This window comes from Hesperophylax consimilis, chromosome 26 (genome assembly GCF_061612785.1).
Source record: "Hesperophylax consimilis isolate HC1 chromosome 26, BYU_Hcon_1.0, whole genome shotgun sequence".
NCBI lineage: Eukaryota > Metazoa > Arthropoda > Insecta > Trichoptera > Limnephilidae > Hesperophylax > Hesperophylax consimilis.
Window position 1 is genome coordinate 8954837 of NC_142861.1, and position 20321 is coordinate 8975157.

A 20321-nucleotide genomic window follows, 5' to 3' on the forward strand; every position below is an offset into this window, starting at 1 on the left:
TAGAACATTGACAGCATTCCCACCCGACGCCTGCGCTCTAAAGATTGCAATACCCTTCTGTTACTCTGATGAATCAAGTATTTGGTTCGTTAAACGTGCTGTGGCTTCCAATGGCATCCCCGACTCCTTCTATCTTCTATTTTTTGTTTCTATTTGCCCTCAAAGGTCACCAATTTTCTATTAATCCTTTCTTCGCATAATCAATGTACGTATATTAAATATTGGACATACCTGACTGACGTTTGAGCGGCATTTTCTTTTAAATTATGAAACAATAACATACATAAATTCACTTTGTGCTCCAGGCAAGGATAGTCAAATAGGTGGCTTAATTAAATTGCATTCATTTATGACTATTATTATTGTGGAATGGAAACAAAACAATACATTTTATCAGTGTGACTCCTCCTAGGTGTAATAAATTAGTCGTAATGAGATTATTGTTATATAATGGGATTTTTTTCCCACTGTGTATTTGCATCAGAGGCCAGTAACGCAGGACATAATAAATACAGAGGAAAAACATTAAATTATTTCGTAAAATTATTATGCATTAGAAATACACACACGTATAAACTGGTCAGGTTTAAACGAAGGTGGTAAATGCGTAGGATTACCACAGCCAAGAGTCGCGGAATCAATTCCCTGCTAGCTAAGTCCTCCATCATTGCACAAGCAACATTTCCGCTTAGTATGATGGTAGTAGAAGATTTTCAAATATTGTCAACATATTTGGTGTACATCGGAGTAGGAAAAAGTCAAAACACCTCCCAATTATCGCAGAACTGTATTAAATATTGACCGCGGCCCGGTACCATTTGCTCGCCGGACCGGTACCGGGGGTTGGGGACCACTGCCCTACACGAAAAGCAACGCTACATTCATGAAATAGACAGTAGAATCTACAGTGATATTAGCGCAAGCGACTCTGATTTTGTCCACTACACAGTTGTCAAAGCATAAAGGATAAAATCGCATCCAAAAAAATTTGATTATGCACCGGTGCCGAAGGGATCAATGGCGCTAGTTCCTCGGAGCCTTTTCCATTGTAATACCAGTAGAACAAATACAGCATACTTACGTGACGCCTGTGCTCTAAAGATTGCAAGCAGCTTGTTAAGACAAGGGAATCTATCAAACGGAACGTCCGTTTCCGAACGTCGGCTCCAGACCCGAGATGGCTGCTAAATTAAACAGTAGGGCGCATTTACGATTTATACAGGGTCTGCGAGCCCTGTACAGTACACCAAGCTTCTGTGAGGCGGACTTGACTCTAGCTCCGTGTCTGAGCTATTCTTTTAGAGATACACCAAGCATATCAATAGAAGGCGTGTTGGGGAGATTGCTTCCATTGAAGGAGACTAGATTGTCATTTAGATCCCTTTTAGATATTGCAAGAACACTGGAAAGTTTGGTTTACATGCAACCGCCACTGCAGGGCAGCATACTCGCGGAATTGTCGGTGACATTGATTCCCTCCCTGTACCACGCACCTCCCCACAAACAAATGGAATATGATTTGAATTTACGTTTGTACGGGCCTGAAAACTAACATTGAAATCAGGGAACGAGACATACATTTTATTAGAATAATTTTCATCATAATCCTGCATTCTCTACAGCTCCACAATCAAACAAACCTAAGTGAGTCACATTTGTACTGTGCATTCACCCTACAATGGCCCTAAAGGTCACCGTAAGTAGCTGTAAGACCCAACTAACAGATTATAATATTTTTATTTAGCACAGCGTTCCCAAAGCGGGCAATATCTTCTTATAAAGTCGATACTCACAGTAACGCCCTCGTGAAATGCCGCCATTCCGAATCAGGTTTTATTTTTGACACGGCTTTGGCCATGCCTATTTACCAAATCTGAATAACCTTCCTCTTCCCATCTCCTTTTATATTTAGAATACCACAGTCTCACTGGCTCTGGGTAGTTGGGACTCTTGCGCGGTATTCACATCTAAAAAAAAAGGAACTGAAGAAAAGGGGGCAGTTGGCAGGTATCGATACTTTTTTTATTTACTGTAGGCAGGTATCGATACTTTTTTTATTTACTGTAGGCAGGTATCGATACTTTTTTCTATTTACTGTCGGCAGGTATCGATACTTTTTTTATTTACTGTAGGCAGGTATCGATACTTTTTTTATTTACTGTAGGCAGGTATCGATACTTTTTTTATTTACTGTAGGCAGGTATCGATACTTTTTTTATTTACTGTAGGCAGGTATCGATACTTTTTTTATTTACTGTAGGCAGGTATCGATACTTTTTTATTTACTGTAGGCAGGTATCGATACTTTTTTCTATTTACTGTCGGCAGGTATCGATACTTTTTTTATTTACTGTAGGCAGGTATCGATACTTTTTTTATTTACTGTAGGCAGGTATCGATACTTTTTTCTATTTACTGTCGGCAGGTATCGATACTTTTTTTATTTACTGTAGGCAGGTATCGATACTTTTTTCTATTTACGGTAGGCAGGTATGGATATTTTTTTCTATTAACTGTAGGTAGGTCTCGATACTTTTTTCTATTTACGGTAGGAAGGTATGGATACTTTTTTCTATTTACGGTAGGAAGGTATGGATACTTTTTTCTATTTACTGTAGGTAGGTAGGTAGGTAGGTCTCGATACTTTTTTCTATCTTGTTTATTCATTCTATCTTGTTCAATTCATTCTAATTAAATACATCTGTTTGAATTTCACTTTTGTTTTGTGAATGAATGAAATGCCATCTTGGATGTGGAAATTAACTCACTTCCTAAAATCCGATCGAGCTGAAACTAGGCAGATAGAGTCGTTGTTGATGACAATGTATTTTATCAACTTTTAATTTCTATCACGCATACACATACTAACATATAAGCATTTCTCGAAAATTGAATATTACATCAATTAAATGAACAAAATATGTTGAACAGTTGTTAGCGCGGTTGACAGCAGTCCAGTCCCTGGGGAGGAAGGTTAAATCCTCAGTAATACCAAAAAAAACCTTTTTATGTCAAAAACTGAAACTAGATGTATTATAGTAAAAAAACTTTGTTTTTTATGATGATTTTTTAAAAATATTCTATTATTTACTATGGTGCCAATATGCATAAATTGAATTGCATATCTCACTAACGTAACTGGCAATAAAACTATTATTATTTTCATAATAGTTATGTCAATTTTAATACATTAATGTAATTAAGATTTTTTTATGCGAAAGCCCTAAGAATGTAAAGTTGAACTCCGTTTCCAGGAATTCTGTAAAATGAAATAATTTAACCTCTAATGACTGTATTAACAACACAAAAAGATAAGCACTGAAAGAACATATTCAGATTGAGAAAATTAATTAATTTCCAAGAGATAATTAAAATTTGGTGAATGGGAGCATTCTTCAAATCTGATAAAATAATATATCAAGTTCTGGTAATTTAATTATCAGTTTGATAAAAATAATTATCTCTCACTGCTGTAGGGCTTTATGGTGGGGAGAAGGCGCACTGCCAGATTGCACTCGGTTACCGGGCGGTGCTGATTTGAATGGCAATATAATTCGCAGGGTAGCTTATCTATATCGGCCAGTCGAAAAGTAAATCGGAAGAATAGCTAGTGCCGGCCCCAACAGGTGTAAATTGACTGTTTTTTTTTTTTCAAAATTATGTGTTAATAAAATTGTACTGACTTACCAGATAATATGTTTATATATTTATTTATTTTTATGCAGTGAAAACAAATAAAGTACTATGACTTTTTAAATTCGGAATTATACATTTAATACGAAATTTTTGCATTGCACTTTTTCAGATAAAATAAATATGTTCGCAAGTGACGAAACTACAAACTAGAACAAATAATATTAAGTTACATTACTTCATTGCCGAGCGAATAAAATATATTACAGTAAGCATGAAGCATTTTTTAATTTTCAAAATACCACAAAATATACAATCTCTTTTAAGCTCACTTTAATTTATTTGTAGCTAGTTTCTCATCGGGACGAACTGATATTCTCATGAACATAGTTTTTTTTTTTTAGTTGTGGTAAAAATAATTTCTAATGTTCATATAAAATAATGTATAATAAAATCATAATGTGTTCGAATTTGACCGCAAATGAATACTTCATCATGAAGAATAACAAACACTTCATCATGAAGAATAAGAAACACTTTGTCATGAAGAATAAGAAACACTTCTGCAAGAAGAATAAGAAACACTTCATCATGAAGAATAAGAAACACTTCGTTATGAAGAATAAGAAATTACTTCTTCATGAAAAATAAGAAACATTTCGTCAAGAAGAATAAGAAACACTTCTTCATAAAGAATAAGCTACAGTTCTTCATGAAGAATAAGAAACACTTCGTCATGAAGAATAAAAACCACTTCATCATGAAAAATAAGAAAGGTTTCTTCATGAAGAATAAGAAACGCTTCATCATAAAGAATAAAATGTACTTTGTCACGAAGAATAAGAAATACCCAACGAAAATGTAGGTACATAAGTCACAGAATCTAAAATAGAAATACAAAAATGGACTTACTTCCAGCCAGTTGAATAGCGCGAAAACAGCCAGATCTCGTTGCTGTGTGGACGAAAGCAATGGCAACGCTTTCGCGCTCTTTGGCAGTTGCATGGCCTCTGTAACAAGCAATACCAAAATATTGTGTCAAAATTTACTAAAACAATAACTAGCATTCAACAATATTGTATGTGATCTTTCTACAGTTCTGGAAATAATTAAATCAGATCATTTTCCTACAAACAGGATGGTAGTACCACAAAGCTGTATCCATCTATATATGTAAAAATTCAACCTGCGTATGTTTGTAATTGCAATACTCGAAAAGTAATTGACCGATTTCAATGAAAATTTCAAAATTTGTTCTTATAAGCGCCAGGAGTGTTTAGACAGTGGTTTGTATGGTAGAAGAAGTAAGGAACGCCCAAGGAATACTTAACGCAATATCTTTGCACTAGAATAAGACACGTAGTCAAATTAATGTCGATACAAATGTAGTTTTTTGTTAACAGTAACATTGTGGTATACAGCAATGAAAGATAGAAGAAGTCCAAGACGCCCAAGAAAGATATTTGCAATAGCGAAGCATTGCCGGGTCCGGTAGTTTCATATAAAAGAAACTTGTTGTTTGAAATGTACAAAATGCATGAACACATTACACATTGAAATGACTGTTCTTTCTTCAAATGTACAAAATGCATGAACCCATTTCATATTGGAAAGACAGTTCTTTTTTCAAATGTACAAAATCTATGAACGCATTTCATATTGGAAAGACAGTTCTTTTTTCAAATGTACAAAATGCATGAACCCATTTCATATTGGAAAGACAGTTCTTTTTTCAAATGTACAAAATCTATGAACGCATTTCATGTTGGAAAGACAGTTCCTTTTTCAAATGTACAAAATGGATGAACACTTTTCATATTGGAAAGGCAGTTCTTTTTTAAAATTTACAAAATGCATGAACCCATTTCATATTGGAAAGGCAGTTCTTTTTTCAAATGTGCAAAAGGAATTTTATAAGGATTCAATTATGTTTGTCAGGTTGTAATTGTGTAATGTAATTTCCTGCTGTGAGAAAAAAAGACAAAACATCTTGTTTGATCTGTATTGTAACTAGTACTGTATCAAAATATAACTAGCCGTTGGAAACAATAGTTATATTGTTTCAACGTCCAACACTGTTGATAACAATTAGCACCAATAGTTGAAATATGGTTCCATGCTAACTCAACACAGTGACTATTCAACACACCTTTAAAAAGTGATATAAAGTCATTAAAAACGATGAAAAATTTATTTTTTTTAACCTGACCTAACCTACTTAACCGAGTTAATAAAGTTTTTGTTTCATCACTTTCCATGACATTTTATAACTTTTTAAAGATGTTATGAATTATCATTTTGATGATTTATCCGGTCACCTTGAAATATAATACCTACGAATATTATTCAACGATTCAACTGCCTAATAAATAAAAAGGTTAAGAGTTTGCACTTCGTGAACAACATTACTCGATATTTCAAATGGTCTTTTGGTTATGCAACTCCTGCTAGACGTTGTTCTTTTATTTTTACATCCAATACGGCCGATACGCAGCGCCAAGGGAAAGTCAAATTTATCAACGACAAGCAAAAAATAACCTATTGATAATTATCAATGTCGGCCGCCTAACAGCTACATTTTGTACCTATTGTTTTCAACAGTGTTGGCCTGTTAAATCAAAAGGGTCAAGAGATCACACTTCGTGAACCATATTATGCCTAATTTGGAATGGTATTTTGGTAACGTACCTACATACTACACGTTTTTTTAGATTTTCCCATCTGACACGTCCGATTCGTAGCGCCAAGCAACAAGCGAATTTATCGGTGACAAGCAAAATACATCTTCAATGTCTTTAATATTTCAACAGGGTAATGTTTTCAACACCAAAACCAACGTCTTCCAACAGTTTCAACTTTATTATAGGATTATTATTACGTGTGTGGGGCATAGAGATAATCATAATACTTCAATGATCCGGGGAACCATCCGTTCATAGGGATTCCTTTTTTGTTAGTATCGTGTCAATCTCCTATACGTTTAGTTTAATTGTACTTGGTACTGGATGGTCGCGCGTCTATTCGCGTCTATTAGCATCAAAATTCGAAATTCTTGGATATTTTATAATGTTTAATGCTTTATGATAATTTGAATATGTGTAGATATTACTAGATATTATCTAAAAAAATATAATAACATATGTGATGAATGAGGTTTCATCGAGTATTGAGAATTAAGCACTTAAAACAGACCTGAGTTAATAAATCACTAGAAATAATCAATTATGGTTGCGTCAACGTCGGCGTTATTTTCAACAGTTGAAAATCGCCGGATGGAATTATGATATATGATATATTGGTCTGTCGGTATTAAGATATTGTTCCCAGATAATGTATAATATATTAATTAAATGATTGGGTGGGTGGGTACTTTTTGTAGTGAATAAATATAATTATTTTTTAGACATTATTGATTATTATTTTTTAAGCGATTTCTTGATACCAAGTTATTATTGAAAATAATTTAATAATAAGTTGAGCGGTGATTTTTTACAAAAACGGCGTTGCATTAATGCATCCAATCATTATTAATATTATTTATTATCTTGGATTATTGACCAAAAATGGGTTTTGTTTATATTTCCAAAACTTATAAAAGTTTGCCGTAATCACTTTTAGTCTCTAAATGCAATCAATCAATAGTACCAGTATCAGTCGAAAATAATACCAATATAATGTACCTAACAGTCTGAGAACTCAGAGCATATTGTGCAGAACAGGAGTTGAAACTTGGAACGATACAATACAGCGCCGACAATTAATATCAAATATTATACCGATACCGGCGATATTAAATATTTCGTAACGTCAGATATTACATGACAATCTATCTTACTAGATAAATTGTCCCTATTAAAACTTTCAGAAAGAAGAATAAACACAGATTAAATAGTACTACATAAAATACTTCATTACAAAATTGACTGTCCTGAGTTACTCCAATTAATCAGCATCCACATACCCAAAAGATCTTGCCGAAATTTACTACCCTTTTATTTTTACAACACCAGGACACTGTCTTGGATTCCCCGATTCCAAGACTTCACAGTCTCGGAAATAAATACTCTGATCTGGGAGATATATTTCATCTTAAAAATAATCAATATAAATATTTTTTATTTCAATTCTTTTATATATCGAGACACAAATAGACATCTATAATTTCCACAAAATATATATTTTTATTTTGAATATCTATTTAGGCGAGACTTCTTATCATTTTTACTAATGTATCTTATTTTATTATATGCTTTTGATGTAACATTTAATATTTTTTCTTTTTTCATTGTATTATGTTTCCTTTATTGTTTTAATTTTGTAGAATTTATAATAACTGTGATACTCTACTATTAAAATTTGTAGTGTGTAAAAGCCCATTAGAGCGTGTAATAATAAATAAATATCCTAAGAATACTAAGCCCTCAATGATATCAATATTCCAGTGACATCAATATCAGAACATAAATAGGTAAGCAACAAAACGTACTTGTTCCTTTCGCCCCCGTTGGACGTAGGACCCGTGGCAAAGAAGCATGGGTTCTTCCACTCTACAACTCAGAAATTTTTCGCATACCACAAAAGAAATTAGTCTCTTTTGCTCCCGAAAGGCCCATGGCATTTGGCATAGGAGCATCAACACTATTTAGATGGAGTATTCCATTACATTTCATTATTCGGAATTATAGTTATAAGGCATTTTAATTTGATTTACAGATGAAGAAAGATTACAAAAAAAATATTTTTAATTCAAAAATAAGACTTGTGTTGATTTTACATTCATTCAAAGAAATCGTATTATGATATTCTACGGTGTTAACAGGATAATATTTAATCGCCTATCTGAATTCAAATATAGGTTAAAAAAAAAACCAAGTAGATTTTTGCACTTCCGAGAGTTGTACAGGATAACATTCTGCTAGAAAAATAACACAGTGTCATGACGCAACAAAAAAAAAATGCCTTGACTTGTAACAATGATCCTTTATTTTCGAATCCCTAATTAAACAATACATAACTAACTATTGTTTTATTTCTCGCTGCCATAAACTAATGTAAATTTTCACTAAACCACTATGAAACAAAACTATACGACATGTGTTATGGTTTTTTTTAAATGACACAAAAAGTAAAGAATTAGAACTCGCGAAGCATAAAATTTCAACCCATAAAATTGTTTCGTTTTAAGTCATTTTAGTTACAAAAAACGTAAAGTGAGCCTTTTTAAGTATTTTTTTATGTTTGTATTCAAAATTTTAATATTTCTAACAATAAAATTTGAAAGTGAATTTAACAACTTTTAAAATCAGGTTAATTTTTTGGATATGTTAAAAAATATTCATTTCCATATTTGGATTTTGTTGCAAAGCGGAAATACTCCGACTTTCTAACAGAATATGGCTGAGGCCTGAGAAATTAAAGTATTGTTTATTCGTGTTTGTAATTTTATTCACGATCAAGTGAATAAAATACTCATGAGTCGGACCATGTCAAGAGTCAAAATAATAGAAGAGTATGTAAGAATGTGAATGAGGCAAGAAGTGTGTGCCAAGACCGAGTTGTTTGGCGGTCCGTCCTCTCTGCCTACCCCTGTGGCGAAATGGCGTGATGGTTAGTTAGCTAATTAGTTATTAATATATCAGACCCAGACCTAACTGCAACACTAGTAGTTCTGTAAACAGTAGACCTTGCGTTCAAGAAATAATATTTCTAATTTTATTTTATTTAATAAATCGAAACCAAAAATTTATTTTGAAATCTTCAGATTTGTAAAGTAGGTATTGAAATACCTACCTACTTAACTAAGAAAGATCAACGAATTTTTTTTTTCAACGTGCCTAAAATATTCAACATGTTACCGAGCAATATAAAAAATTGCAAATTACCTCAGAGATTCAGATATATGCTGAAAACCTGGCTACTAAGCAGAGATACTCTGTATTAGTAATACTATTGATTATGGCAGTGGTTAGTGTTAAATATTATGTATAAGTTGTATGTATTATAATTTGTAATGATATTGTGTACATATGTTATATTGTAATTTAAGGCGATGCCATACGTAGTGATGCAAAATCATGTGTTTTTGGTTTGAAAATTTGGTCGCCTAGAAATGTTTCAGATGCTTTAATTAAATACTGCGAGTAGAATACATCTTGGCCTTTGAAATAATTGAGTATTTTTTAGATAAGACTTTTTATAAGCCAAGAAAAAAATAATGTAAAGGCCTATGAAAACTGCTTTAAAGTTCAAAAACTCCTACTTACGAACCCATTTTCGGTTATGATTTTATTGTATAATGTGGCAAATTAAGTTATTTATAAAATGATCGAAAAAAAATTAAATATTTATGCCTGAACATCCACAAAATAAAATAAAAGGCACTTTTTGGCCAAGTTTTTTTCTTGCATAAATCAAAACAGGCGGATGGTGTTAAGTGGGAATTTAAACCTTATCGCCATCTACGTAAGGGTTGTTATTGATAGCGGCTCAATTTAAAATATTACACGACGTAGTGCATCGCCTTAATGTACTTTATATTTAATCAACCACTACAACACGGACGTGGCCTAGCTTGGTGGTCTTGACATTCTTAATGACTAATAAACAATGCAGTGAATCTAATGAAAAGAAAAATCTTCAGACCATTGTCATTGTTCTACGAACCCTTTATCTTAAAAAGCAATGTTTGAGACCAAAAATAGGAGTAATGTTTACATAACGGGTGTAACATTTCCCAGCATGTGTTTATTATTGTTTTAAATGCTTGTGGGCAGCTGTTCTGTATTTGTATCGCCCACTAACTCAACCTCATACTAATTATTATATTATAAATATGATATATTGGAAAAAGGCATGGTTAGTGTCAAAAAATAAACACTTTCAAAATGTTTGGATTTGTAGTGAAATATTGCGATATAAGTAAAATTATAATATTCAGAGGTAATATGAGTTTATTATTATTTAGACTTTTGGGATGGTGTGTGGGGGTTTTTTTTAAGGAAAGGAAGGAATCTAGGGTTTCTTTCGATCTGGCACATCACGCAGCTGGCGGGCAGACGCATCCTGAACACACCTCACCCGATGAACCCGGGCACTCCTGCTCAATCACCAAACGTAGCGAACCACTTGGGGTGGCCTATGACAGAGGTGTTGGTTATCCAATAAATGGTTCCCGGGGCGGCGGTACCGAAACCCGCCTCCCAATATGTGAGGCTGAAGATAGTGGGGAAGGAAAGGGGATGGGAGGAGGAAGGTTGGGAAGTAATGTTAACCACTCAGAACATTAGAACGTCAAAAGACGTAAATATGATAATAGCGGTCAAGACATTAGAACGTCTTTTCACGTAAACGCGCGAGATTTTACAAAAATCGATTTATTTCCATCACTAGTATACGGATTGCCATGATTTAAAAAACAGAGTATCGATAATGAATAACGCTACGCGTCTGTATTCAAGAATATCTATGGAACGTAGAGGTGCATTATCTAAGCCGATTGGATCTGTCATCTTGTTCGTTCATAATTTATTGCGTTTCTAAATAATTTATTAAAAATATTTTTGTTTGGACGGTTAATATTTTGAGGTGACTAATAGTTTTTAATTATATTTCTTCAATATATAAAGTGTTATTTCTTTATGATACTCAGAAAAAAGTACATTTTTCACGGCTTTGAAATAATGGTCAGCGATTTTTATATATTTTTGACGTTTTCGTAAAATGTATATTTAGAAACGCAAATATTTACGTATAACAACACAATACAATAGTGGATTTCATAATCTTTCCAAAACATTTTTTAGAATGAGGCTACGTTTCCCAAAACGTGAGTTATGAAGCTTTTAGCAAAACTCGTAAATAACACAAAAATTATCACGTTTTGACAGTTCTCAAAGGAACACACAGGAAATAAATGTCTTTGTCTGAGAGGTTAATATTAGTTAATGTTGGCTTCACCAGAACGGGTCCTTTCTTCGACTCAAAGTCAACTCACCTCACAACGCTACCCATCTTGGTGGTGGCGAAATAGTTACCATGTCTTGGAGGCGATCTTGTGAAATGTCACATAAAAAAAAAATAGAACTCTTGTGCGGTATTCACACAAAAAATAGGACTCTTGTGCGTTATTCACACAAAAAATAGGACTCTTGTGCGTTATTCACACAAAAAATAGGACTCTTGTGCGGTATTCACACAAAAAATAAGTTTTAACAAGCGACAGTATCTACCTACCTAAAATATACTATTTTAAAAAGCGATTATTTTTATTCTACATTTCAAATAAGTAATATTATTTTTTGATTCCGTTGAAAGAAAATTTAACAGTTTTCATCTCACAAAGTCAAGTTACATACCATGATTTTCTTGGTATGTTAATATTTTATAATACTACTAGATAACGTGTACTCGATGTTGCTCGGAGACTTTTCTCTACTTTCTATTTATTTATTTATACATTTTAGGAAAAGTTGACAGCAAATCTTTAACTATACAATGATACAATAATAATATGTATAGTTAATTATGCCAATTATGAACTTTCCACTGATGAATAGTTAATGGTAAGGTGTACAATGTCATAGAGATGTTCTCTTAAATTAATTTCTTGTTTAGTTAGAAAATATTAAAATAAAGGTGGGTGGGGGGGGGGGAAATATAGGATAAGGATTAAGAGGCAAAGGACGGGAATATATAGCAATTGAACTTCTAGTTTGAGTTTTGTTGATTATTGAGTTTTTGTTTTATGTCGAGTAAAGTCGAGTTAAAAATGTCAATATGGTAATAATTTAAGTTAAATGAATGTGTGGATCTGTAAATAAATGAGTTTTGTTTGGAATTGGTCTTACAATGAGGGAGATTAAAAGTAAGCGACTGTCTGCTGTTGCGATTGGGAACATGGAATAATAGGCGTTGAAGAAGATCTGGACTATCGATTAAATTGTGTGTAATTTTAAATAACATTACCGAATCTGCTATATTTCTTCGGAAAGTTAACGTCTGTATATTGAAGAACTTTGCAGAGTCTTTATTACTAATATGAGATCGAAAAGAGCGGAAGTTAATTAATTAAATTAATTAGGGCTAGCTATAAATATAATATGCATGTATGTATTATATATTTATAAACCTAACTAACTAACCATCACGCCGTTTCCCGCAGGGGTAGGCAGAGAGGACGAACTGCCAAATAACTCGGTCTTGGCACACACTTCTTGCCTAATTCGCATTCATACATCGTCTCATACATACTCCTCTATTATTCTGACTCTTGACATGGCCCGACTCGATTATGTGATTCACCTGATCGTGCCATGTTTTCCTTGGGCGTCCCCGACTTCTGCTACCATTCGCATTAGCATCGCATCAAGAAATTCTTTAAATGATAGTAAAAGCTGTCAAAATCCTTTGCGTAGTTTAGAAGAACTAAGCCAGAGGTTCCCAAAGTGGTCTATATGGACCCCCAGAGGTCGATATCGGCATTCTGGGGGTCTATGTAGCGAGAAAAAAATTTGGGGGTCCACGAGATTCAAATGGGGGCACATATGAGCGGACCCCCATTTACCTCAAGTTAACATTTAGGAGTTCCGTAAATGACACAATAGACCTAACACAAATATAATAGACTGAGAAATTACTTATTTGATATTTGTATTTTTATATTTCGTAAAGTTATTAATTGAGGTATATAAATAGAGTCTACATTCCTTTTCTCGTCAGAATTAATATGTTCAAGCAAAACATTGCACATTGGAAGCCGCGAATTTTCCTAGTACTGACTTACTGCACGTCACACAGACTTCAAAACTAAGTTTGAGGACATTTTGACTATGGAAATGCAACGTTGAAGAATCGGATATCATGTGACAAGAAGAACTGACCGGAATAAGCACTGACAAAGAACTTAAGGGACAGTTCTGTAGGGCCAGCTACAGAAAGAAATTCCCGTTGCTTATCCTGCTTCATTTTCATTTGGTGTAATACCTCACAAGGGTGCCCCTGTCTGCACAATGTAAATACAGAGCAACTATACCGCCACCCGGTTGTTGGGCAGACAAGGGGATATTTTTACTAAAAAAATAAATAATTATCATATGGGACGTTAATAGTTTTAGGAAAATTCAATATTCGGCAGGCAGGGGGTCTACGGAAAAAAAAAAAATTTGGCAAGTGGTCTACGGGGCAAAAAAGTTTGGGAACCTCTGAACTAAGCGCACAAACAAACAGACGCGGATAGCGACTTTGATTTTTTACTATTTACAGATGCATCTAAGCGTAAATGTACACAAATATTATCATTAATTAAGTGCACTTTCTTATCAATGTCCATAGTAACAATAACACAAACCTATCTAAAGCAATAGGTGAACAATAATTGATGTCAGTTGACCCAAAATAGTTTATAAATTAACAGGTCATACTGAGTTGAGAAGGGCCATTGGTCTATTGACTAAACACTTAACTGGTATACATAATTTAAACTTTGTATACAGAATACACGGGGTCTAATTGGACCCGAATTCAATTATGTAGTGTAAACATTGTTTTTAGTTATTTTTATCATTTTTTTATTTGTATTTAAATTTATTGTAATATTGTATTGTACCACAGACATAGGAATTAATAGACGAGAAGATAAAGGCGAGGGGTAAAATCAACTGTTGAAGAACGAAGGGAGTGAAGATGACTGTGATTCGTCAATAAATCAATCTGACAGTAAATAGGCATCTCGCATTATAATATCACCATTTACTTCTTAAAAGTAAAATCTGCTTTGAATGAATAGACATTTTTACATGAGAGCGCAAATTACTCGCCACGTTATGAACAAATTTGCGAAGTCCAAATTCGGCAAAGTAAGGCAGCTTCTATATTCAGAGTCGTAGTTAGTTTCAGAGTATTTAGTTAAGACACTTTTATAAATGTTCATAATTTACTTCCCAGCAACCAACCAGCTTTGTGTTTCGCGTCCAGACGTTTCTCGATGTGATAGTAACAACTGATTCATATTATACGATGTGAATATGCTTAAAATAAAATAAAATAATGCTTATATATGGAATGTAATACGAAAATTGGGTTTATTCTCTTTTTTCGCATCTATTTTTACCAGTTTTCATAGTACAAGTAAACATTTTGCCGTGTTATTTCGTAAAATGAACCGATGATGCCTCGACCATAGTTCGCACAAGAATGATGACGTCACGTTTTCAAATATCACTTGAGGCCGTACGCGAGAACAGCCGGCTCAATGGAACCGGTATGGGGAGTGGGGATAATACGCTTTTAATCACTTAGGGCAGGTCTACTAATATTCATATGTCTATGTATTGTACATAATTTGATAAAATATTTTCACACAATAAAACACAGATTTACAAGAAGACACTTTTATGGATATGGTCTCATTAATTTATTATTTTTCTAATAAAATCTTTGGTAATTATTCGGGATCGCTGGCCACGGCTAATATGAAATATTTTTAAATTAAAACCTTTTGATTTACCTTAATTACTATAAAAGAAAACCGATTGCATTTGGGAAATTTTTAGTTTGAGTATTTTAATTTTTAATTAAAATCGCTTTCGTTGTATGGGATGACAGTCAAAATAATTTTGATAATAATTTTTAATAATGTTGGTATTACTGATACCATATGAGTGGCTAGAATTTTTACCATTAACTCTATGCAAATTAGGTAGGTACTATTATGGCCGAACTCATGTTTTATAAATAAAGAGATATTTATTTATAAAACATGAGTTTTATAAATAAATATCTCTCCGAGGCATGTTTTATAAATAAAGTAATATTTTTTTAAATGGTTAGGTTAGGTTAAGTTTGGATAGGATAGAATACGATAAGTTAGGTTAGGTTAGGATAGGATAGGATACGTTGGGTTAGGATAGGATAGGATAGGTTGGGTTAGGATAGGTTAGGTTAGGTTAGGTTACGATAGGTTAGGTTAGGTTAAATAAAATAATAAATATAATACCTAAATAAATAATTTATACTTTTTAGGTACAAACTATTTTGCCAGAATATTAAATTACATTATATATATATTTTATAATTTACTTTGTACAATTGTCTCCAGCTGTTAGTTTTCTAGCCACTTATGTAGAATCAAGCATACCAATTGACAGAAATTATTTGAAATGACTGTCATCCCAAACAACGAAAGCGATTTTTTTTTACATAAATAAAATGTAAGATAAAAATGCTAAAATTAAAAATTTCCCAAATGCAGTCATTTTCCTTCTATAGTAATTAAGGTAAATCAATAGGTTTTATTTTAATACATTTGTCTAGTAAAATTCGTGTTTTTTAATAATTTTTTTCGTTATCAGTAATTTTAATTACAAAGAACGTTAGGTGAGCCATTTTTAGTTTACGTTTGAATTCAAAAATTTTATATTTCAAAAATTATATTTTCATATCTAATAATGAAATTCTAAAGCGTGTTTTATCACCTTTCAAAAATAGTAGTTTTCGGATACATTCAGAAATATTCTATTTATTTGGATTTGTATTGCAAAGCTGAAATACTCCGACCTTCTGTCAAAATATGGCAAGAGGCCTGAGGAACCAAATTAACTTCAACTCTAAACTAAAATGAAGACATCTCGAAACATTAAACCCACTTAATTTTTCATAGTAAATAGAGGCACAGAAAAAATAACAATCATTCTTTTTCGTGATTTTTTTATACTAGATATATGAACATTCTATAAATATGAGAACAAACACAAGACTAGACACTAGACCTGTGTGAACCTAAATTGCAGTAGCACCTAAATTTCTGTGGTATTACGTGTTACTTAGGAATTTCATGGACAGTATTGAAATGCGTTCAAAACTTCTAAAACCTAGCTAGGCATTATTTCACTGAACTGCATTGTAGTTGGGTAAGGGGCTACCTAATACTAATTAAACTCGAAATATAAATTAAAGGAAACAAAACAGACATGGAGATGTTTAATGGTCTTTCAAACTGGCGACCAAATTCTTGTAAAAGGATTATTAGATTCGATCGAAGATCTAAGCAACAAATCGTAAAAAAATTCAGTTCTGTTATGTAGCCTAACAGAAATTAACTTTATGTTTTAATATCAAATTTATATTGGCCTTATAAACATATCCCGGCCGCCTCAGAGACCAGACTGAATTAAGATGTGCAGGTATTCAGCATTCAAAATTATAAAAAAATAAAATGGAAATAAATAGTAAAAAATGTATGTATGTTAGGGTAAATGTATTACTATTAATCAAATGTTGAATAAATCATTTTATTTGAATTGTTCAAACAGCGCAATGGTCTGTCACTATTACTGAAGGTTACTACAAATGTAATATTTTTAAATTATATTACAACAATTCAATGAGAAATATCAGAGTTTTCTTGTTAATCAGTGATAAAATTTTTGAGTAGCTGTTGAACTTAAGATAAAAAGTACACTAAAAATAGAGGTGGGTAGAAAAAAAACTTGGCATAGGTTAACTCCATTATTGTTTGGCAAAATAAAAGTTGAACAGTACCTTCAAGTCGAGATCCATCACCAGATGCTTCCCAAACGACGTCCCTCCAGTCTTTTGGATGTGTAGGAAAACCATTACATCATGCCCATCAATGTTAAACTGGAAGTCTTCATGCAAAACGTCATCGTAGCTTAGGCCTGGCTTGGAAAGCGTCCCGGGCAAGGGTCTGCCCAGGTTATCTTGGAAACCAGCGAGAGAAACATCAGCAAACCGCTCCCGGGTAGATAAAGCACAGACCTGATTGTGGCAAGTAAATAAACAATGTAAACAATCAAAACAAACGATTTTATTTCGCACGGATATCAACACAAATTAATTTTGCGCATCTTTTTTAACGGATCACAAGTTTGTTTCTTATTTACCTGATCTGGGCAAAAGTATCCGAAGGCAAATATCCCGAATATGCCGAGGAATAGACAAATAAAGGCGAACCTTCGGAGACGGGATCGGGGTTCCATCTTTTTGATTTCGTACACCCCGCCGGGAAGAAGCAATGCAAAGTCACTGTCTACTTGAACGGAGACACTTTTCTGCATTTCGGCCGAAAGCATATTTCATCTTCAGTGAAGAAATGTGTAAATATCACAGTGCCCACTATACAATTCACCCACTGTCGCGGCTTTCACATACCAGGCGTCCGCGAGAGGCCATATTTAAGGAATTAATGAGATTAAAAGTGTCCGCTAGGATCGCTGGTGTTCACGGAAAGTGCCATCTAGAAATTTAAAGTTATCATTATAACATTATTGCTAAAATATGAAAAACGCCTGAAAAGAGTTTAGGAACTTTTTAATAGATGTCACTCATAAATCAACTTCTAACGTCACCAAAGAAGATAGTTTCAATAGATGCCTACAGATGGCGGAAAATTTTATAATCTTCGCTTTCAAGATTACACTTAAAATACAAAAAACACTTTTTGCTTTATATCAGCGGTTCCTAATTAAGGAAGCACAATTTATCCCCAGGAGTAGGCACACGCACTGCACGACTGCATGGACATTTTGGCTACAAGGGGTACTCGGGAAATGCGAATTGGGAACCACTGCTTTAGATGAATTGTTTGTTGGCAGCTGGTGTACCATAAATTACTATGTTTAACTATAACAGAACAGTAGACTGCTTTTTAATTTTAGACCTCCAACTTGAGATATATACTAATCAGCATTCTGTGCAGCCAGTCAAAAGCAATATTATGTATGACAAACAGTTTTTTTCTCTGGTGTACTCATTACTACAGTAGCTTTGCCCCAGTTCAGAGCTGGCTCTGAGCCAGTAAAAACCTCGAGGGCGCTGTGTTAGGTGTTGTTATCAGCACGTTGGCTCTTGGCAAGTCAGAGTATGGAGTGGACTGCTCCGCCAATGGCGCCTGCACAGGACCAGCCCTGCTCCAGTCTTACACACATTTACTTCAGATTCTATTGTTTATGTTATAATAACATTTCGTAATTATTAATATAACTACCCTTCGTTGCTGGGGGTTATGCTTAGGAGACATATACCATCGCAGACTTTTCTGTATACTTTTTTAAGATATACAATTCCGAAGTACATTATTCTGATGTATCTATAAGGTTTAGCCAGCGTTAGCAATGTAAGCGCCTGAAAATTTATTTTATACAACTTGATTACGAGACATCGATTTTCTCTACTTTCTATAAATATAATATGCTTGTTTTCTACACTTAAATGTCGAGCTGTACATGTGCTTTTATACTACTATAATATATCTGTCTCGCACTAGACTAACGTAGTCAAACACCTGACTTTATTGTCCCACAGTTTCCTAAAGGTAGAGTTTCGTGCACAGCGTAGTATGAGCTATAAATGTATAGGAGCTTATTCGAATACAGCGATACTGACACAGCATCAATAATGCGCGTCACTGACGCGCACCAGCAGTGACAGAGCTGCGTTTGCGCATGCTGCAGTGGTGAATTTATAGGTTTTATTTGTAATTATTTTTATGGATGATTTTGAAGATTTTTCTAAGGAAAATGACGAGCTTTTTATAACAACCATATAGTATGACTGGAGTCCGCCGGTAATAGTGTCAGGATCCTCGGAAGCGAAGCGGCAACACCTTCGTCACTGACACTGTGCTTAGAACCCTACCTTTAGCACAGCTAGCTAATGAATAATATTCACATAAGTCTTCTCACAAAATTTTGTATTTTATAAAATTATCAAGGGACGCAAGCCACAAACTTGAGTTAAGTACACAAAACCATCCAAAGATTCAGGCATAAGATGCCTAAGGACGGGTTGTTTCGGAGAATTTGAACAATTCATCAAATTTCAACGTTCATTTTCGGGTTCTGTGAAAGTTCTATTGAAGTTATGTTATTGTATTATTATAGGCTAGTTGCTTGACAAAACTGAAATAAAAACAGAACTTGAAAAAATCTTTCACAGAACTTGAAAATGAATGTTGAAATTTGATGAATTGTTCAAATTTCAACGTTCATTTTCAAGTTCTGTGAAAGATTTTTTCAAGTTCTGTTTTTATTTCAGTTTTGTCAAGCAACTAGCCTACAATGATATAAAAACAGAACTTGAATAAGTCTTTCACAGAACCCGAAAATGAACGTTGAAATTTGATGAATTGTTCAAATTCTCCGAAACAACCCGTCCTTAGTCTTTTGACTATCACACCAGTGTGCTATCCTTGCCATCTGTTCCTTTCAACATTCAGCCAAGAGATTTTATCAAAATACATTTTTTTGTATTTAACTTAAATCTTCGTCCGCTGTTTTCTCAGCTTTATGATTTTGTGGCTTGGTTCTCTTGACGCTAACGACGACGAATTGAGAAGTCAATAAACGACTATCGGTGCACGTGGCATTCAAGAAGCCAATGTCCACTAGGTTACAAACCGACATCTGGATGGAGGAATTCTCGGATTGCTGAAACTGCGCCAAGTTTAGCAGGTGTAGCAGACTAAAGTATTGGAGTTAAACTGAAGCCAAACTCGTCAGCTATTAAACTACGACAAAAATTTTTTTAGTGCTCAAGGCAAAATTTTGATTGTGTAATTCGGTATAATAATGGCTTTGCTCAAGGGTCAGTGCTAGCCTCATCACTTTTTAACATCTACACCGGAGACCTTCCTCACAATGAAGGCAGAAAATATGCCTACGCAGATGACATCG

The 20321-nt window shown here is 33.7% G+C and overlaps 1 protein-coding gene across 1 annotated transcript in view; it reads right to left on the bottom strand.

Annotated features, from left to right (window-relative positions):
- Hs6st (heparan sulfate 6-O-sulfotransferase) overlaps positions 1 to 17813 on the bottom strand; it is a 74297-nt gene extending 56484 nt beyond the window's left edge. Inside the window, exons 1-3 of the mRNA XM_089647449.1 lie at positions 17532 to 17813; positions 17170 to 17406; positions 4546 to 4643 (exon numbers count right to left, since the gene is read on the bottom strand). Coding sequence (XP_089503575.1) covers positions 4546 to 4643; positions 17170 to 17406; positions 17532 to 17720 — 524 coding nt within the window. The 5' untranslated portion in view covers positions 17721 to 17813. The remainder of the gene's footprint in view (positions 1 to 4545; positions 4644 to 17169; positions 17407 to 17531) is intronic.
- Between the last annotated feature and the right edge of the window lie 2508 nt (positions 17814 to 20321).